General features: G+C 43.5%; 1 protein-coding gene across 2 annotated transcripts in view; it reads right to left on the bottom strand.

Moving 5' to 3' along the window:
- Positions 1-22,506, bottom strand: part of TBL1XR1 (TBL1X/Y related 1) — a 150,141-nt gene that overhangs the window by 29,958 nt on the left and 97,677 nt on the right. For both annotated transcript variants that reach the window (XM_069975165.1, XM_069975166.1), the window contains exons 3-6: positions 20,889-20,953; positions 20,164-20,269; positions 15,291-15,436; positions 6,693-6,933 (exon numbers count right to left, since the gene is read on the bottom strand). In XM_069975165.1, coding sequence (XP_069831266.1) covers positions 6,693-6,933; positions 15,291-15,436; positions 20,164-20,221 — 445 coding nt within the window. In that variant the 5' untranslated portion in view covers positions 20,222-20,269; positions 20,889-20,953. The remainder of the gene's footprint in view (positions 1-6,692; positions 6,934-15,290; positions 15,437-20,163; positions 20,270-20,888; positions 20,954-22,506) is intronic.

Genomic DNA, 22,506 nt, shown 5'->3' with positions numbered 1-22,506 from the left:
GACAAGTATGAGGTCACGATGTTCTGAATCGGCATGTGACCTGCAGCTCCATTCATTCTCTACTGAGTTGCTAGAGAGAGAAGAGTAGAGCACTATAGCAAATGAATGGAGCCGTGGGTCACGTGTTGGCCCACGGCTCCATTCAAAACAAAAGGTACTGGGTCGCCGATAGAGCGCCCCAGGGGGCACAAAGGTTGAACCCGCCGTGATCTCATACTTGTCCCCTATCCTGTGTATAGGAGACATGTATTTCTAAGTCAGCAGACCCCTTTTAGGGTGCGTTCACACGTACAGGATCTGCAGCAGATCCTGTACGTGTGAACGCACCCTTAAGCAAAAGAAAGTCCGGTTGCAGCTTGCTATTATGTGTGAACTATCACCACTAACCACAGCCACTAGCACTTGCTGTTCTAAGAACGCAAACCCAGAACCAGTCTTTACTTATAATTAGCACCGTGAATAAGCGCCCTATTACACAGGACGATCATGCAAAAAATCGTTATATCGTTTGAATTTCAATGATAATTGTTCTGTGTAATAGCAGGCAACGATCGAAAAATCGTTTGTGTGTCGCTGATCGTTGATTTAGACCTGAACCTAAAATCGTTAATCGTTCGCTGTAATTCCACATTTGTTCGCTCAAGTTCCACATTTGTTTTACTAATCTTTAAGTGTAATTGCACATTATTCATTGTTTTGCTGGGATCAGAAGGAGTAAATGATTGAAGTATTGTAGTATCACAGTAACTATCGTAACTAACCACCATCGTTCTGTGCAATTTGGTGAATGATTTAAGGTTAACGATAAACAATCTCGTTTGCGATAGTTTATTGTTAGTTGTTAAAAATTGCTTTGTCTAATAGTTTTGGAAACAGATTCATAGAAAGGATGTCCTAGAGCTAGAAAAGTTACAAAGGTAGGCAACTAAACTAAGGGGAACGGAGCAACTTAGTTATAAGGATAGATTAAGAGAGTTAAATTTGTTTAGTCTTGAGAAGAGAAATTAAGGATGGAAACAAACATACCGTATCCATAGTTTGCAATTTTGCAGCAAAATCCACTGCAGTTACCATCACTGTCAGTTTCAATGCGACTCCATACTCGCAGCGGCATAGTCATGCTGCTGCGAGTATGTAAATGCTAACCCCCTGCCACCAGGAACATACTTTACCTGATCCACGCTCTGGCTGCATCTGAGGCTCCCGGAGGTTCAGCCCAGCTGATCAGTGCACAGGCCTGCCGCAGTCACCGATTGGCTGGGCGGGACCTCCGGGAGCCTCAGATGCAGCCAGAGCGTGGAAATGGCCCCTACAAGAAACATGGGGAAGATATGTTCCAGTTAAAAGCCCCACAAAAGACAAATGGCCACCGACTCCGCTTGGAGAAAAGAAGGTTCAATCTCCCGAGGTGACAAGCCTTTTTTACCATGAGAAGAGTGCTCTTCTCTAGCCCCCACTTCTCTCATCTCTGCTGAGGACTTTGCCACATTCTTTAAGCAGAAAATCGATGACATCAGAGTAAGCTTCACCTTACAGTCCCCTCAGCTCCCTCTCATGCCTGTCCAGTGCTCATCCCAACTAACTCACCTCTCCACCATCATTGAAGTACATCTCTCCAAACTACTCTCCACATCACATCTCACCACCTGCACACTTGACCCAATCCCATTCCACCTTATCCCCAACCTCTCCTCAGCACTTATCCCAGCACTAACCCATCTCTTCAATCTATCACTAACTTCTGGCATCTTCCCATCTCTATATAAACATGCAACCATCACACCCATCCTTAAAAAGCCATCCCTTGATCCTATCTCCTTATCCAGCTACTGCCCCATCTCTCTTCTCCCCTTTGCCTCAAAACTCCTGGAACAACCTGTCTACCTGGAACAACCTCCCACTTTTCATCCAACTCGCTTTTTGACTCTCTGCAATCCGGCTTCCACCCCCATCACTCCACAGAAACTGCCTTCACCAAAGTGGCTAATGACCTGCTGACTGCCAAAACCTCACGCCAATATTCTGTGCTCCTTCTCCTTGACCTATATTTTGCCTATTCTCTCCTACAAATTCTCTCATCCCTTGGTGTCACTAGCCTAGCCCTCTCTGGGATCTCCTCTTACCTTTAAAACCGCACTTTTAGTGTTGCCCACTGCCAACACCACCTTCTCTCCTCGTCCCCTTACTGTTGGTGTTCCCCAAAGCTCCGTACTCGGGCCTCTTCAGGCTTAGACAGGTTCTTAGACCAAACTAACAAATGCATATGTATAAAATCGACCCATTCCCCACCCCCTCCTTGGTTGAACTTGATGGACATAAGTCTTTTTTCAACTGTACTAACCATGTCAGAAAAACTCCAAAAAATAAAAAAAAATATATAAAAAAAATATATATATAATACAACCTACCCAGGTACTTTTCTAACCCCAACAGTTCCTTGGGCATAACTTTTTTTTGAATGTCTCATGTTTTATACAACTTACACGGCAGCACAGATTGATAAATCACTGCTTTCAATTTCTGGCCACTGGGTGGCACTGCACTATCACAGTGTCTTGCAATTACACATCAGTTTGTAAAGCAACAATTGTCACAGAGACAGTATTAAACCAATAAAAACATCAGCAGATACATTTCATTTAAGTACAAGGATTGTTGCAAACATAGTAGATTAATTTTATACAGAGCTCCAGGAAGGTACAGGAGCTCTCTTCTGAAACATTACATGCCTCAAACTTTATTCAGATAAAAGTTTAAAAAAATAATAAATAAAAATTTCATTGTATATAAGTGTTCTCCCTTATAGCACTACTTCAAGGTGAGCCTATCTTCATACACATTGAGCCTGTAGGATAATGCACGGACACTTCATGGCTCTGTTTTACAAAAGCTGTACAGGTAGCTCTTCTGTGCACATGTGCCCATAGAAAGCTTTTATGCAGGAGGTCACTATTAGAGATGAGTCAGTCCACCCGAACCTGAACTTTCGGCATTTGATCAGCAGTGGCTGCTGAACTTGGATAAAGCCGTAAGGCTATGTGGAAATCATGGATATAGTCGTTGGCTGTATCCATGTTTTCCAGACAACCTTAGAGCTTTATCCAAGTTCAGCAGCCACCGCTAATCAAATGCCGAAAGTTCGGGTTCAGATGGACTCGAACCGGGTTGGCTCATCTCTGGTCACTATGCATAACAAAAAGTAACACTGCTGCAGATCCAAGATCGGATTTCAGAGGTCAATTTAGAGCTACCAAAATTACTTGGTACTTAGTATTTATACTTAGTAATGACAAAAATCCCCATAAAAGCAACAGATCAACATTTACTTAAAAGGGGTAGTGTGGCGCAAAAAAATTATTCACAGAACAACACACATTACAAAGTTATACAACTTTGTAATGTATGTTATGTCTGTGAATCGCCCCCTTCCCCGTGTCCCACGACCCCCACCCGTGTACCCGGAAGTGCTGGTGCATTATACATTACCTGATCCGTGTCGAGGGCCGTCCACCATTTTGTGCCAAACATCATCTTCGGACGGACGGCCGAGTCGCTGCCGCCTGTCCCCCCTCCGCCGCGTCATAACTGTGCTCAGGCGCAATTGGCTGAGCACAGTTATGCTCAGCCAATCGCGGCTTATGACGCGGCCGCGTCATCAGCTGCTCAGATCGGAGACGCGTGTCGGCACGGATCAGGTATGTATAGCGCACCACACTTCCGGGTACACGGGTGGGGGTGGTGGGACATGGGGAAGGGGGCCATTCACAGACATAACATACATTACAAAGTTGTATAACTTTGTAATGTGTGTTAGTCTGTGAATAATTCTTTACCGCCGCACTACCCCTTTTAATAAGTTTAAAGGGAAAATATTTATTTTAGAAGTAAGGTCTTTAGAGATTGTTACACAAATGAGGCTCTCTACAACACAGCTGAAACCCAACTTCCAACATGCTTTGACAGATGCTCTCAGGGTGTGCAGAGAGCCGCAGAGTCCGTGACCATTGTGGTAATTGGTGATGTGGTAAATCAATAAATATTAAGATATCAATATCTATTCTATATCTGCTGGAAAATATAGCTGAAAGGAAATACATGAATCAGAAACAGTGATATTTTCCACCTTGTACAGTCACCTTCACTATTTATTCCGACCACTCAGTGTCTTCTCCAAACACTCCTCACTGCATTATGTATATATTGTCCTGAATACTTTTTCTTCGGAACACATCATCTTATTTTTGGGCATCGTAAACACTTACCACCCTATTAAACCAAATGATTATTGGGTGTACCATTCTGGCCTATAATTGTTTTGTGTAATGGTGCGTTTACACAGACAGATTTATCTTACAGATTTTTGAAGCCAAAGCCAGGAACAGACTATGCACAGAGAACAGGTCATAAAGGAAAGACTGAGATCTCTCCTTTCCTCAAATCCATTCTTGGCTTTGGCTTCAAAGATCTGTCAGGTAAATCTGTCTGTGTAAACGCACCCTTACTGGTGATGTTAAAAAGCAATGATCAGCCAGAATGCAAAATGTTGGTTGATTGCGGTCTTTAAACACAATCTATCAAAACTATCACCATATCGATGGTCTACTGCCAGTCGCTCTGTAATAGAAGTGGCAGTAGTAGACCGCCACACTCTTCAATGGGCCACCCCAGAAAGCCCCTCCCGCAACACCCCCCTCCCTTGCTGTAATACGGCCCTTCAAGTTTATTAGCTAGTTTCCTGCTTCAAGGAGTTTACTTTCTGTTCATTCACAGCATGGATTTCATGGAATCCAGAAACATGCTGAGGACTTTTACAGTGAAAAAAAAAAAAAAAATGGTATAGAATGAAATGGGACACTACACAAAGTAACCTACTGAGGTGTTAATATAGAATTCTGAATACTTGCACTGTTTTCATTTGCAGATCCTCTTAAAGAGGACCTGTCACCCCCCGCGCCGGCGTGACAGGCTCCCCACCCCCAGATAGATCCCCTTATACTTACCTCATGTCGCCAAGTCCCCCTGCCGGAGTCGGTCCCGGGACGGAGATATCCCGGTCAGAAGCCGGCGCGCGTGCTGTGGAGATGAGTCCAGCGTCCATAGAGAATGAATGGAGCCGGACTCATCTCTGCTGCGCGCACACGGCTCCATTCATTCTCTATGGACGCTGGACTCCTCTCCACAACGCGTGCGCTGGCTTCTCACCGGGATATCTCCGTCCCGGGACCGGCAGCGGGACTTGGCGAGATGAGGTCAGTATAAGGGGATCTATCTGGGGGTCGGGAGCCTGTCAACCCGGCGCGGGGAGTGACAGGTCTCCTTTAAGTGTGAGTTTCTGTGAAAGGTATGTGAAAACTAGGGGGCGGTTACAGTAAGAAATATATAGCCCACGATACAGGCTGAACTCCCCATTTTACCCCTAATAAATAAAGCAGTGGCAGAGCAGTTACACTGAAGTCAGGGATGTGTATATTCTGTATGACCACCATCTGTCTAAGAAGCTCCTTTGACCTCATACAAGCAATGTTGTGAAAATAATGCACTCCTGTGTCTAAAGCAAAAAAAAATATAATAAATCATAAGATGTCATCTTAAGCCATCCCCCCATAGTGGAATTGTTTCAATTCATCTAGAGGGGATTACAATATATGGCAATCACATTACAACACAGTGTAGAGCGCCAAGGCACAGTAGGCACAGTATTGTGTAGGAATCCCTTACGGCCCTATTCCATGGGCCGACTGAGGAGCAAACAAACACTGACAGGGCTCGTTTGCTCCTCATTCCCCACTCGCTGCCACCGCTATTATACGCGGCGGCAGTTAGTGGGTGAGTGCGGGAGGGGCCGCGTGGAGGCTGCCCGGGTGATCGCTAGATCAGCCGTCAGCCCATAGAAGATAGTGGCGGTCTGCTAACGCCGCACCTATTCCACAGAGCAGCGGCAGCAGATCACTGCTATCACAGTCGTTTGTTTTTCAACATGGTTGAAAGACAAATGACCGCAATGATCAGCCGGCATGAACAATGTCGGCTGATCGTTGCCTATTATTCCAGGGGAGTATTATCGGCCGTAATGTCCGATACTCGTTCTGTGGAGTAGGGCCTTTAGGGTGGGCACAAGACATAATAGTTCAAGTAAACAAACTGTAAAGATAAGTAGTCAATGCCTCTTCCACCGTCCAAGGGGTTGGCAAACTAACGTAAGGCAACGTATGCTAATGATTTCAAGTTACTTACTAATGTACAAAGTGGGAGATCAATAATGAATATATTTCTGAAGCCCCTCGCAAATGGAGAGACATGTGACAAAACGTCATTTGGCCTCTTTCCTGAGCTCAAGCTGCTACTATGGGTGGGCTCATGTGTTTTGTCATTTGTGCCTCTGTCTCCAGCCTAGACAGCACTGTCTGGCCAAACCCTTCTAAACTATACAAAATATACACATCACCAGGGAGATGTACAATTAAGGTTTCATTTAGTAGTTAGAAACATTTCTTACATTATTCATCATATAAATACACATTTTCATTTCATGTAATTTCTCCTAGTAATTTGGGGGGCATTTTCCACAGAAGTATAGCCAGAATCACACAGGTAACAGTGTTTCCAAGTTAAGAGCATTATTAAGACATCCGCTATTTAAGGAACAAGATTCAGGCCATTGCTGCATGTGGAATTTTTCTGAAGACACCTACTTGCCAGTGCATGTCCTCCATTCTCCTCCCCATTCGCTGCATTTTCACCATTCTTTGTAGACGGCTGCTGGTTGTTCGCTGTTGCGGCGGCAGCAGCTGCAGCGGCGGCGGCAGCTGCTGCAGCTTGCTGTTGTGCAAGTTTGTCCCTATATGCTTGCTGCCTTGTTTGTACAACATCAGGCATAACCGCATCAATCAAGGAGAGAGATTCAATAGGCCTCCCATCAAAGAGTGTGCCATCCTACAAGAAAGAAACAAGATATTGTTAAAACTACTACTAACCAGACCTGTCTCAAACTACAAAATAAACTGTAAAAGATGTTTTCCGATGTCATTCCAGCACCTGTGCAGTTTTAGGGAGGTTAAGTCTTAGTCTTGGACCCGTAACCAACCCAACAAAGATGATACTACCATTAAATGGTGTAGGGTACTCTGATGACCTTTCTACAGTTTCTTGATACACCCTCTAGTAACTGAGATAGGTGGATTTATAATTTGACACTATAGATAGGTGTAAACTCAATTGTAATAATGGGAGAGACTATCAGGTGATGGGTGGGATTATACAGTCAAAGGGTATGTATTATGTATATACATAAAACATTTACACCTCCTGACTGTATAATCTTGTCTTTCACCTGGCATTCACTCCCACTATTAAAATGAGTTCACGCCCATCTGGCTATTAAATAATCAAACTATAAACCCAAAGGCCCTGGACCTGGCGTCGCCGAGCAGGTAATGTATGCTCTCGGCTGCGGGGCTGCAGGCAGCAGGGGGTTAATGCACACTCACTGCGGGATGTCAATCCCGCTGCGAGTATGTGCTCTATAGGGAATAATGGAACTGGATCTGCAGCGGATCTCACTGCGAATCCGCAGCGTGGAATCCACTCCGGATCCGGTAGGTGTGAAGGCACACCAGCGCTACAAAAACGTGGCCACTTTCCCCCCCTCTACTGTCTCCAGTTCAGGTGTGGTTTGCAATTAAAGGGGTTATCCAGCGCTACAAAAACATGACCACTTTTTCCCTACTGTTGTCTCCAGATTGGGTGGGGGTTTGAAACTCAGTTTCATTGAAGTAAATGGAGCTTAATTGCAAACCACACCTGAACTGGAGAAAACAGTAGGGGGAAAAGTGGCCATGTTTTTGTAGCGCTGGATAACCCCTTTAACCCCTTAAGGAGCGGGCCTAAAATGGCCTTAAGGACCGAGGCAAATTTTATGAATATGACCTGTGTCACTTTATTCATTAATAACTTGGGAATGCTTTTACCTATCTGGCTGATTCTGAGATTGTTTTCTCGTGACATATTGTACTTCACGTTTCTGGTCAAATGGAGTCGATATTTATAACAAATCTTTATGAAAAAATCCAAAATAACGTGAAAAATTGCATTTTTCCAACTTTGAAACCTTTCTGCTTATACAGAAAATGGTTATGCCACATAAATTATATATTAAATAGCATTAGCAACATGTCTACTTTATGTTGGCGGCATTTATTAAACTATATTTCATTTTTTTTAGACAATAGAAAGCTTAAAACATTAGCAGCAAATTTCCAAATTTTCTGTAAAATTTCAAAATCAGATATTTTTAGGGACCTGTTCAGGTTTAGGGTACAAACCCACTTGACGTACTTGCGGCGTGAATCAGTCTTAATAAGGGTACAAACACACACAGCAGATACGCAGCAGATTTGATACTGTGTTCAGTAATTTAGATCTAATCTGCTGCGTATCGCAGCAGTAAATACGCAGCGTATATGCAGTGTGTGTTTGTACCCTTAAAATAAGCAGGCAAAACGCAGGTTGGCTTTATACAATTGTTATGCGTTAAAATACGCAATTGCGTATTTTTGAAACGTGAAGCTTGTTGTTAGCAAAGCATCAGTTGTTAACAACCTGTGCGAAAAACGCATGTAGCTTCACGCTTCAAAAATACGCAATTGCGTATTTTAACGCAGAACAATTGTATAAAGTCAACCTGCGTTTTGCCTGCTTATTTTTAAGACTGACTCACGCAGCAAATACGTCAAGTGGGTTTGTACCATAAAAGTGTATTTGAGGGGACTGTATGTTAGAAAGCCCCACAAAGCACCCCATTTCAGAAACTGCACCCCCCAAACTCTGCAAAAGCACATCCAGAAAGTTTTTTAACCCTTTAGTGGAGTCACAGAAATAAAAGCTAAGTATGTAAGAAATTTGAAAAATTTAATTTTTTTCATAATTATAAACCTATTACCAGAGAAATGCACCCCAATATTGATTGCCCTGTTTCTGCAGTTTATAGAAATACCCCATATGTGGCCCTATTGACACATTTGACACAACCACAAGCCTCAGATACAAAGGAGCGTCTAGTGAATTTCAATGGCTCCGTTATATTTGGTCATTTCTGACTGTACCACTTCACGTTGGCAGAGGCTCTGGGGTGCCAAAACGTAAAAAACACCCCTAAAGGGACACCATTTAGAAAACTACACCTCTCAAGGAATGTAACAAGGGGTGCGGTGAGCATCTGGACCCCACAGGTGCTTCACAGATTTTCAGAAAAATATGGCGTGAAAAAAGAAAAATTTTTTTTTTTACACTAAAACGTTGTTCTAGCCTTCAATTTTTCATTTTCACAAAGGGATAAAAGGAATAACAACCCAAAAAACGTGTAGCGCAGTTTCTCAGAGGACAGAAATACCCCACATGTGGACATAAAGTGCCAAGCGGGCGCAGGACGAGCCTCCAAAGGCAAGGAGCGCCAATTGGCTTTTGGAAGCTGGATTTCATTGGAATGGATTTCAAGGGCCATGTCGCATTTACAGAGCCCTCGTGCTGCCAAAACACTGGAAACCCCCCACAAGTGACCCCATTCTGGAAACTACACCCCTCAAGGAATCTAATAAGGGGTGCAGTGAGCATATGGACCCCGTTGGTGACGGGCACAAATGTGGAACAATGTGACGTGAAAGTGAAAATGTTCATTTTTCACTTTCACGTCACAAATGTGCCAGTCATCAAGGGGTCCATATCCTCATTGCACCCCTTGTTAGATTCCTTGAGGGGTGTAGTTTCCAGAATGGGGTCACTTGTGGGGGATTTCCACTGTTTTGGCAGCACGAGGGCTCTGTAAATGCGACATGAAATTCATCATCCATTATGGCCAAATGCAGCCTTCAGAATCCAAATGGCGCTCCTTCCCTTCGGATGCTTGCCCTGCGCCCACATGACGCTTTATGTCCACATGTGGGGTATTTACAGACTCAGGGGAAATTGCTCTACACATTGTGTTTTTTTTTTCTCTTTTAACCCCTTGTGAAAATGAAAAATTTAAGGCTAGACCAACATTATAGTGTAAAAAATGTAATATTTCATTTTCACGCCACATTGTTCCACATTTGTGCCCGACACCAGTGGGGTCCATATGCTCACTACACCCCTTGTTACATTCCCTGAGGGGTGTAGTTTCCATAATGGGGTCACTTGTGGGGGGGTTTCAACTGTCTTGGCAACACAGGGGCCTTTTACATGCAACAAGGCCCTCAAAATCCATTCCAGCCTCCAAAAGCCAAATGGCGCTCCTTCCCTTTGGAGGCTTACCCTGCACCCGCATGGCGCTTTATGTCCACATGTGGGGTATTTCTGAACTCAGGGGAAATTGCTCTACACATTGTGTTTTTTTTATCTTTTAACCCCTTGTGAAAATGAAAAAATCAAGACAAGATCAATCATTTAGTGTAAAAATGAAAAAGAAATTTACATTAAATGTTGGTCTAGCCTTGATTTTTTTTCCATTTCCACAAGGGGTTAAAAAAGAAAATAAACACAAAACGTGTTGGGTAATTTCCCCTGAGTAGGAAAATACCCCACATGTGGACATTATGTGCCATATGGGCACAGGGCAAGCCACCAAAGGGACAGAGCGCCATTTAGAGGCTGGAATGGAGGATGGAGGCCATGTCGCAATTACAAAGCTCCTGTGCTGCCAAGACAGTAGAAACCCCCCACAAGTGACCCCATTCTGGAAATTACACCCCATAAGGAATCTAACAAGGGGTGCAGTGAGCATATGGACCCCACTGGCGACAGGCACTTATGTAGAACATGTGCCGTAAAAATTTAAAATAGCATTTTTTTCATTTTCACGGCACAAATGTGGCCGTCACCAGGGGGCCATATCCCCGCTGCCCCCCTTGTTAGATTCCTTATGGGGTGTAGTTTCCAGAATGGGGTCACTTGTGGGGGGTTTCTACTGTCCTGGCCGCACAGAGGCTTTGTAATTGCATCATGGCAAGTCTCTAATGGGAATGGCGGTCATATCTATTTAGCTGGGGAAAAGGGACAATTCTAATTTATTTGGGGGTATTAGGCCAATTATTAGTTTATAAGGTTAAAAAATGACAGGTGTCCATCAAATTCAACCTGTGTTGATCCAGAGAAAGGCAAAAAAAACCTCGTGAGGCAGACGACAGTAGCCTCATCACAGGGGGAAAATTCCTTCCCGACTCCATAATGGCAATGCGAATAATCCCTGGATCAACATGACCCCTGAAATAGGAATAAGGGACAGAATTTAGATAATGTAGAACCCCAGTGACGTGTGGTGCGCCTTGAAGCGATCCAGTATGCAGAGGCCGGGGTGATCAGGACAGGTGTCCTACTGGAAAATGGTGTCCTTCCTGATCCCCCTGTTACGCCACACTCTGCACTTCTTCTGGGGTCTCCCTTTCTCCAGTGTGGGGGACGTCACCTGGAAAATGTTGTCCTGGTGCGATACGGGGTCCTTCATATCCAGAAGCGCTGGGTCCGCTCCATGGCTGCTAAATATTAGGGCTCTATTACTGCTTCTGATATGTTCGGATCATGCCGCAAGCTACAGTGGATTGGGCAGCGAGGGACCGGAAGAGGGGGTGCTGGTATAAAGGTTATCCCCGTACAGATGGTAACCTTTATCCAGCAGTGGGAAGATCAGTTCCCAAACTATCTTCCCACTAACTCCTAGGATGGGGGGAGGGGGCATCTGGGGGCTGGATTCGGGTGTCCCTTCCTTCATACACAAGGGTACGTGCACACTGCGGAATGGCGAAGGATAACCCTTTGTGTATTCCGCAGCTGGCACCCGCCGGCGGACTGATGCGGGCGCGCGTCTCCGCTCGTGTCACACTCCATTCTATGCATGGGCGGATTCCGCCCTCTGTCCAAAGATTGAATGTGTTCATTCTTTGGACGGACGACGGAATCTGCCCGTGCATAGAATGGAGTCTATGACACGGACGGGGTGGCGCGCCCGCATCAGTCTGCCGGCGGGTGCCAGCTGCGGAATGCACAAAGGGTTATCCTTCGCCATTCCGCAGTGTGCACGTACCCTATATCTGTAAGTGTACCCTGAGGTACTCTTACAGAGTTTGTAGAATTTCACGCCATACAGTGATATCTTATTGGGACGGTACTGGTGGAAAAGACGTGTCTGTGGGGCAGCGTACGCTACACTAACCCCCAGATACGTCACTGGATGATGAGGACGATGAGGGTGAATGGAGGAAAGAAAGATCCCCCCCATTCATCCTCACTGGCTGTTTCGGTGTCGGAGGCAATAATAACGTATGTGTCCGACGACGAAAACACCCTGGGGGCCATTTTTATATGGGGATTGGTATATGGGGTATGTAAATGTGTAGTGGTGTAGTGTAAAACTGTATTCTGTGTAGTGTAATAGTGTTTTTTACAAGTCTTTTTAACATTAAGTATAAAAAAAAAAAACCTACGCCAAGAAAGGATTTGCTGATAAGTACCGCACATAAGCGGCATTTATCAGCAAAACGTGGCTGTAGGATATAGAAAAAAAAACACCCTACGCCAAAAAGGAGGAGTTGCTGATCAGCGGCGCACTTACGTGAGATGCTGATCAGCACTAAAACAGCACTAAAAAAAAAAAATAAAAAAAAAAAACTTTTTTCAACCCTATAGCAACTGACAAGTGTATAATATACACTTATCAGCCGCTAGGGGGCAGTAGGTCCCGAATTCCGGAAATTGCCGATGGGAGCCGAAGCCGGGACCGGCAGAAATACCCGAAGACGCGACGAAGAAGAGGACGCGATCGGGACCCGGAAGTAGCGATCGGGACGCCGGGATCAGGTGAGTATGTGCCAATACCTGCTGGGGACACCTCAGCTACCTAGCTGAGGTGTCCCCAGCAGGTATTTAACACTTTTTGGGGACTTATATCGCTGTGATCACGGCGATCGGGACGTGGCACCTTGGCCGCCATTACTTTTAACAGTAATGGCGGACGGTGCCGTCCTCGGACAGCACCGACCGCCATTTTTTTTCCGGGTCATCGATGACCCGGAAAGCTTCAGATCGCCGCTATTGGCTGATCTGAATTGATCAGCCAATAGCGGCGATCGTCAGCACGGGGGGAGTTAACCACCCCCCGTGCCGACAAGCTAGGATGGCCTGCTATACATTATAGCAGGCCATCTTCCCCCGCTGCATGTGTACACGCAGCGATCGGGGAAACCGCGGGCGTAAATGTACGCCCGTTTGCGTTAAGGCACGGGTTTTGGGGGCGTACACTTACGCCCGCGGTCGTTAAGGGGTTAAGCTCCATTTACTTCAATGGAACAGAGTTTGAAACCCCACCCAATCTGAAGACAAGAGAGTGGGAAAGTGGCCATTTTTTTTATAGCGCTGGATAACCCATTTGAATTATTGACCTTTTAGGAGCTAAGCTGCGGTTATCGGGCACAGCCACAACACAGTGAACAGAGCCATCCTCTTCCATCCCCATTCACTTCGTAGTTGCTGAAGATATGGCTCTGCAGACTAGACACAAGTTTACGCCATTAATGCAAATTTCCCTGAAAACTCTATAAAGCCAAACAAAAATCTCAACAGCTTCCAAAAGGCCGAAAAGGGCCTATTAGTAAATATGCTTCTGAATTTCCAACTCTTTATTCCTGTATATTTGGGATCTGATTAGACAAGTCAGGAAATCCTATTTTTATGCAATTTCCTGAATCTGAATTTCCAGGAAGCAATTCATGACATCCAGGTCGGTTAATCACTAAATATGCAAAAGAACACTGCAGAGACACCATCACATGTCTCTACGTCCGTGAACTAGCCAGACCTTCCTCCTGGAAGGAACAACCAAGCCAAGGAATATCTCCAATCAAGGAAACCACCTAAGCAAGGTATCCATCCACAGACAGTTGTTTTGGGGTATTTGCCCCTCATCAGTGTGGAGTAGGAATCTGGCTAGTGGGAGCAATGACTAGTAAGTGCATGCAAAAGGACACTGGTGGACCACAGAGAGATCAAACAAAAACACAGCAGACACATATGCATATTCAATTTCCCAGGGGGCAATGCTCTAGAATACACTGACGTCAAGACATGTCATGGTGTCTTGGTTGATCTCCCTGAGGTCAACCATCGTCCTTTTGCATGCACTTACTAGTCATTGCTCCCACTAGCCAGATTCCTACTCCACACTGAAGAGGGGCAAATACCCCAAAACAGGTGTCTGTGGATGCATACCTTCCTTGGGTTGTTCTTTTGGAGACATTCCTTGGCTTGGTTGTTCCTTCCCAGAGGAAGGTCTGGCCAGTTGACCGATGTCAAGACATGTGATGGTGTCTCTGCAAGGTTAATCACTAAAGACTTAAACTATGGCTGTTCAACCTGCAACTTACCAGATGTTGCCAAACTACAATTCCCCCCATGTATGCTTCTTAGATACTGGCCTATTTGTGACATTTTAGGTTATACCATAGGCTTAACTTGAGCAGGGTTATTTAATATATAGTGTGAAATACTGCATGGTAAAAGGCTATGCTCGGCTTTATACTCCCATCCCACTGATGCCTACTGTATAAGTAGTATCATACAATAAACCTTGCATAGTCTAATCCTCCAGTCATATTTCCTTATATTAGTTCCTACTTCATGCTGATTTACATTTGGTATACAGTACATAAAGAGCAAAACAAAAATAAACATTGTAGACTGTATCCAAAGGTCAATATATTTATATTGCAGTTGCCTATATTATCTTCATAGCATACTTGTGTCTTTAAACAGTCACAGTCATTTCAAACTATTTTCCACCATATGATCGCTATGGCAGAAACTCCTTACACCCTGCAAACCCAATGCATCAATAACCCCTCTTTCCCCCTCCCCACATACCATCTTATCTATAGCAGTGTATTGTGGTGTGTTTTGCTGTGATTAGCTAGAGGTATGCACAAACACAGCGGGCTGTCGTGGGTTAGATGTCCAATGGGAAAGCATTTAAAAATATAGAAGTGGTAAACTATGTTTTAGACACTCTACTCCAATTCTGACTTGCTGACCAACACTCCACGCATGACTACAATGGTGTCTGTCTTTCTGCCTGCATCAATTTACATCTGGTAGGCAAGCAAGTAGTATATAAAAGAAAGATTATGACTTTTATAACTTCAGGATCAGACCCTTCACTGTTGCCCACTATTATTACTAATATAAAGGTACAGTTATTCGCTGTAAAAATACCAGAGAGAGAAAGGACAAAAAAAAACAACAACTGATATATCTGTACAAGAAAAGCTCACCTCATTAATGCTAACTTCTGCTTCCACATACTGCAATCCTTTCTGAATAATAGAGATTAAAGCAGCAGGTGGCACAAGGGCACCATTGATATTGGATTGGCTGATATGGCTTTCTATACCAAATGTAAAAGCGGAATGGGAAAATCCTATAAGGGAGAAAAACACATGCAGAAAATAAAATAAAAAAGTGACCTTTTGGCATATCCAGGAATATGTTTTCTATATGACTTTATCAAGCTTTTCTATGCAGAGGAAAAAGAAAGAAAAAAACCTATTGCTCAGGAAATATTCCATAATAGTAGTCAATAACTCATGCATTCACCAAGGAATACTCCTTTGCATATAGGTGGCATATAGCTCAGATGTGTCTAATACACCATAAAAGAGAGCATACGTATTAATCAACTCCTGTCTTCAACAAGCAATTGAAGCCCCTTTCCCTTTTTATTAACTTTGTTGCATATATTTTGCTTCAAACAGTATGGCTCTGTTCAAACTACTTATCACTTCCATTCCAAATGAATGGTCCAAACTGACCCCAATGGGGCCAATTGACTTCTGAAACCTGTCAGATTTCAGCTATTTTCACAAGAAAAACACTAGAGACTGCATAGTTGTGGTAAAAAAAAACAATCAACCAAAGTGCCAGTGTGAACAGAGCCTACAAAAATATTATTGTACAGTGCATTTGGAAAGCTTTCACTCACTTTTTTGCATTAAGGGCTCTATTACACAGACAGATTTATCAAAGCCAAAGCTAGGAACAGACTATAAATAGAGAATAGCCCATAAAGAAAATTCTGAAATTTCTCCTTTTCAATTCCATTCCAAAAATCAGTGTGTTTAATAGGGCCTTTAGCTATGTTTTGACTGTGCTAAAATAACATTTGGCTGCAGGCGGGGGGGTTTGGGGGGGCTGGGGAGGAACATAATAAAGACATTTTACTTACCTCTCTTTCGCGCAGCATCACATCACAGGCTCCAGGATCCCGATCTGAGCTCATTTTCCAATGTCGTCAGGACCAGTGGAAAATACCCGACCTGGATCACCAGCTCAGCCAATCAATGACTGCAGTGGTGTCCCAACCCAGTCAATGACTGGCTAAGCGGGTTACCCATCAGCCTGGTCATGACGTTGCTGAAGCAGGAGACCGCGGAGGCCAGTGGGGGTCCAGGCACGGGACAGGTAAGCACAGTGTCTATTTATCCCAACACCCCTGCCTGTAGCTATATTTACTTGTTGCCTGGAATACCATTTTAAAAGGAAAAACTAAAATTGTTAGTTTTTAGTTAGTTAGTTTACCGTTTTAGTTAGTTATGCTCAGCCAATCGCGGCTGAGCAGCTGATGACGCGGCATAGGGGGGCCGGCATGAGGGACGGATGGAGCGGTTCAGCCGACCTCCCGAAGATTACATCATTGTCCCAAGATGGCTGGCGGGGACACGAATGCGGTCTATATACAGTGGGGGAAAAAAGTATTTAGTCAGTCACCAATAGTGCAAGTTCCACCACTTAAAAAGATGAGAGAGGCCTGTAATTGACACCATATGTAAACCTCAACTATGGGAGACAAAATGAGAAAACAAATCCAGAAAATCACATTGTCTGATTTTGTAAGAATTTATTTTCAAATTATGGTGGAAAGTAAGTATTTGGTCAGTAACAAAATTTCATCTCAATACTTTGGTATATATCCTTTGTTGGCAATGACAGAGGTCAAACGTTTTCCGTAAGTTTTCACAAGGTTGGCACACACTGTTGTTGGTATGATGGCCCATTCCTCCATGCAGATCTTCTCTAGAGCAGTGATGTTTTGGGGCTGTCGCTTGGCAACACGGACTTTCAACTCCCTCCAAAGGTTTTCTATAGGGTTGAGATCTGGAGACTGGCTAGGCCACTCCAGGACCTTGAAATGCTTCTTACGAAGCCACTCCTTCGTTGCCCTGGCGGTGTGCTTTTGATCATTGTCATGTTGAAAGACCCAGCCACGTTTCATCTTTAATGCCCTTGCTGATGGAAAGAGATTTGCACTCAAAATCTCATTATACATGGCCCCATTCATTCTTTCATGTTTCCGGATCAGTCGTCCTTGCCCCTTTACAGAGAAACAGCCCCAAAGCATGATGTTTCCATCCCCATGCTTTACAGTAGGTATGGTGTTTGATGGATGCAACTCAGTATTCTTTTTCCTCCAAACACGACAAGTTGTGTTTCTACCCAACAGTTCCACTTTGGTTTCATCAGACCATAGGACATTCTCCCAATACTCTGCTAGAGAGCATTTGGATGATCCAGAAAACTTCAGACGGGCCCGGACATGTACTGGCTTAAGCAGTGGGACACGTCTGGCACTGCAGTCCCTGGCGGCATAGTGTGTTACTGATGGTAGGCTTTGTTACATTGGTCCCAGCTCTCTGCAGTTCATTCACTAGTTCCCCCAGCGTGGTTCTGGGACTTTTGCTCACCGTTCTTCTGATCATTTTGACCCCACGGGGTGAGATTTTGCGTGGAGCCCCAGATCGAGGGAGATTATCAGTAGTCTTTTAGGTCTTCCATTTTCTAATTATTGCTCCCACAGTTGATTTCTTCACTCCAAGCTGGTTGCCTATTGCAGATTCAGTCTTTCCAGCCTGGTGCAGGGCTACAATTGTTTCTGGTGTCCTTTGACAGCTCTTTGGTCTTCACCATAGTGGAGTTTGGAGTCTGACTGTTTCAGAGTGTGCACAGGTGTCTTTTTATACTGATAACAAGTTTAACTGGTGCCATTACTACAGGTAATGAGTGGAGGAAAGAGGAGACTCTTAAAGAAGAAGTTACAGGTCTGTGAGGGCCAGAAATCTTGATTGTTTGTAGGTGCCCAAATACTTATTTTCCACCATAATTTGCAAATAAATTCTTACAAGATCAGACAATGTGATTTTCGGGATTTGTTTTCTCATTTTGTCTCTCATAGTTGAGGTCTACCTATGATGTAAATTACAGACGCCTCTCATCTTTTTAAGTGGGACAACTTGCACTATTGGTGACTGACTAAATACTTTTTATCTCCACTGTAAGTATAATGCACCAACACTTTCTAGCGTGCGTGGGTGGGTGGGTGGGGGGATCGACACGGGGAAGGGGGCCATTCACATACATAAACACACATTACAAAGTTGCATAACTTTGTAATGTGTGTTATTTTGTGAATAAATGATTAGCGCCGCACTACACCTTTATTAAAGTATTGTATTGCCCCCCCAAAAGTGATAAAAATCCCCAATATACACTTATTACAGGAAATGCTTATAAAGTGCTTTTTTCCCTGCACTTACTACTGCATTAGGCTTCACTTCCTGGATAAAATGGTGATGTCACGACCCGACTCCCAGAGCTGTGCAAGCTGTGGCTGCTGGAGAGGATGATGGCAGGGGGACACTGAGGGACACAGGGCACTGGAGGGACACTGAGTATCCCTCTGCCATCATTCTCTCCAGCAGCCACAGCCCACACAGCTCTGGGAGTCGGGTCGTGACATCACCATTTTGTCCAGGAAATGAAGCCTTGATACAGCAGTAAGTACAGGGAAAAAGCATGTTATTAGCATTTCCCGTAATAAGTGTATATTGGTGATTTGTATCACTTTTGGGGGGCAATACAATACTTTAATAAAAATTTTCACCGGACTTCTCCTTTAAGTGATATGGGGGATATTAAAATAATACTTAGGCCATGTTCACAAACAGTACTTTTTTTTTTTTTTTTAACTAAAGAACGGATGCAGTTTTTAATGTGCCTGACCCGAGTGTGGACTGATTTCCCCACCCAAAAAGCACTAATTTTGGCAGTAGTGTCTCATTTCCACTGTCTTCAGCCTGGCCGGGACTGCATTGAAACGCACATGCTGTACAGACGATGGTGCGGCCATGCAAATGATTATGTCAATTAATAACTTCCACTGTTCCATGAATAGCGGCGGATATCAATCTTCCATGCACACACGGATGCACTCTGTTCATCTGTGGTGTGTATGGAAATCAATGCTTAATTGATTTCTATACACTCCTCCAATGGGCCGTATGGAAATAAATGTTCCTGCGGCTGTCAGGGCTCTGAAGGCCGCAGGAACATGCAAACAACTGACGGTGTTCGGCCCGTATAAAAACGGCCGTTGTTAAGTTATACTGTGTGTCAACATAACCTTAAGATAACAAAATTTGAAAATAGACAAATGATTTGACTTAAAAGCCTTCTGAACGCACTGTATGTATATCAACCTTTAAGGGATGATGGTCGTCACAGTAGCCAATAAGGTTAAAGGGGTTATCCAGTGTTGGAAAAACATGGCTACTTTCTGCAGACACAAAACAACTCTCGTCTCCAGTTTTGCAGCTCAGTTCTATTGAAATGAATGGAGCCTAATTTCAATCCACATCTGAACTGGACTGTAGACAACTGTAGACAAGAGTTTTGTCATCTCTGGAAGTAAGGGGCCATCATATTCTAACACTGGATAACCCTTTTAATATTTTCAATATCATGCCATTTTCCAGCCATGAGTATGACACTTCTATATGTAAGTATGTATAATAAAGTATCTAGTCAAATTTCTTATGAGAAACAAAGGCAATGGTCATAACTGATAAGAAAGAAAAATGTAGAATATATTGAACACAACAAAAGAAACAAGAGCAGAAAACACTAATCAGTAGAAACCGGGCACTGCTGGCATGGCAGGGGGGGGGGGGGGGGGGGGACAAAGAACTTCAATTTAAACCAGTCAAAGCCCATAGATATTAATTCACAGCTGTTAACGTTTGGCTTTTTTTTTTTTTTTTTTTTTTTTTTGCAATAAAATGTCTGAAGTCACTCTTACAGTGAAACATTACTCACCCGATTCTTGCAAGTATCTGTATACCAGGAAATTGACCTCATCACTGCTTATACTCATCTTTATGCCCACTTAAACCATGAGGTCACAGCAAACTGCAGTTATTTCCTAAGAAAGGAATGAAAGGCAAAATATTATTTTCAAAGTACAGAACTGAACTGAGTTTTAACAGAACACCACATAAGGCTTTATTCAAACTTGTGTTAGTGTATCTTAAGGTCTCTATCTGCACCTATTTGATTTATTGGCTAAATTAGTGGTGCCCGTCCCTTGCTATATGTATTTATGTGTTAGTGCATCTATCATATATGTTACACTAAAGCTGGTCAAACCCACAAACACAGTATAAGGTGTATGATGGCCTTCAGACGCTGCACCGACAGATGTTGCTGCTTGAGATGAGGGTCAGGACCAATGGATTTCCACTCCCCAAAATAATTACATAACAGTGACTGCAGAACTGCTTTATTCTACCCATAGCTATCAATAGCAGTAAGCGGACCTGTTTTATGCCCACCCACCCCCTCAACTGTGCCTTGTGCGGCAACTTGGTTTAGTGGCCAACAAAGGCTGGTATTGGGAGTTAACAAAACACAATCCTCCTCTTAGGGATAGCACACTGAACATGAACAGCCTTATAAATATGGGGCAAATCAACATAAAAAAATAAATAAATTATATATTATACACCCACAGCCCACAAAACAAAAACTCACTGTCGACTCACCAGAGAAAACAGATAATCTCCCAATTGCTGATGATAATGCCCGGAAAATGTAAAATCACAGCTACCTGAAAAATACAAGAACTATACAGTTTATATATATATTACTAAACTTAGGTATGAATAGCACTATAAAATATAGAGTGAGTTACTGTAAAAGCAGCTGCAGACATAAACCAGAGCTCCATATTGTCAGATCGCCTACAAGAGTGAGTACCACTTACATGATCCAGCAGATTACTTTACTGAACATCTCAATGCCTAACCCATCCATTCTGTAAGCTTTTAGCAGAAGCAACACTAACATCATGCACATCCCAGCTCCTGTTCACATTTAGGCCTTATCCCCACAGTTCCTAGCACAGTCCGTATATATGGCCAGTGTGCAACAGAACAGATTGTTGGAATTCCCGGCATTATGTATCATTGTGATACGGGGAGTTTTGAAACAGTTTAAATCTTTGTGGTACTGTAAGGACACAGCTGTGTGGCACAGAAAACTCCAGACTTTGGGTTACATTAGCCTGATAAGAGGCCAAAAGAGTGTTCTTTCACAGTTAAGTTGCTACTTTGTAGCGATTTAAATATGTCTCCATATACAGAACTGATTATAGTGCAAGAGCATGCTTGCTTTTAAAGTGAACCAATCACCAGAAAATTGTGCCTGTACCTAAAAAAAAAAAAAAAAGAAGCCCCCTATTGTGCCTGGGATGCTGAGGAGGAAGGTATCGTTCCCCTTTAAATACAGTCCTCCCTAATTCTGTTTAACTGTATGGACTTCTGTTCATAGTACCCAGCCACACTGCAGTCAGAGGGCATGCTTGCCCTGCACTTTTTCCAGCAAGATGGTTACTTTTCACTGAGTTTGGTTATTTACCAGCATCCAGATCATGAAACACTCGTATCCTGCACACAAACGTCAATCAAATATATACATTTAACACTGTACTTATCCTAAACATACTCAATCTTTAGCAAAAAAACAAACAAAAAAACAAACAACCTAGCAACACCTAAAAGCAACTAGGACATTTCGGACACATGGATTTTTCAGCAGGTCAGAGGGCCTGATCAGCCAACAAATGAGCATTTTTCAGTGCACGGGCTGTGTGCCAACATTATACAGGAAAATATTGGCATATTTGGCTGATAATCGCCCCATGTAATAATACAGCCCTAAATGTAGAATACTGCCAGGAAACAAGGGTCCTCTGACCGGTGGTGGGCACATTTAAGAAGAGACCAAAAGGGAATGCATGGCTTCTTGTTGCTCTTTTCAACAAGTTTATGGGAGTCAGAGGGAGAGAAACATATAGACACTTCTCACCTTTGTATAGTTCTTCAAGGGAATGTGTCTTCTAAATTTTCTTAGTGACATGCTTTACAGCAAGTCTCATGGACATAGATGACAATAGGAAGACTCTGGTCCCTTGAGATGAATGTAAACCATAAGGATATAAACACACACACCGTATACGCAGCGTATTTACTGCTGCGATACACAGCAAATACGCAACAAATTAGATCTAAATAACTGAACACAGCAGCAAATCTGCTGCAGATCTGCTGCGTATACGGTGTGTGTTTGTACCCTTAGAGTGTACTCTGTAATCTTTAAAAA

Source organism: Dendropsophus ebraccatus, chromosome 6 (genome assembly GCF_027789765.1).
Source record: "Dendropsophus ebraccatus isolate aDenEbr1 chromosome 6, aDenEbr1.pat, whole genome shotgun sequence".
NCBI classification, from domain to species: Eukaryota; Metazoa; Chordata; class Amphibia; order Anura; family Hylidae; genus Dendropsophus; species Dendropsophus ebraccatus.
The sequence above is the reverse complement of the archived record's forward strand: the minus strand, read 5'-3'. Positions and strand labels throughout refer to the sequence as shown.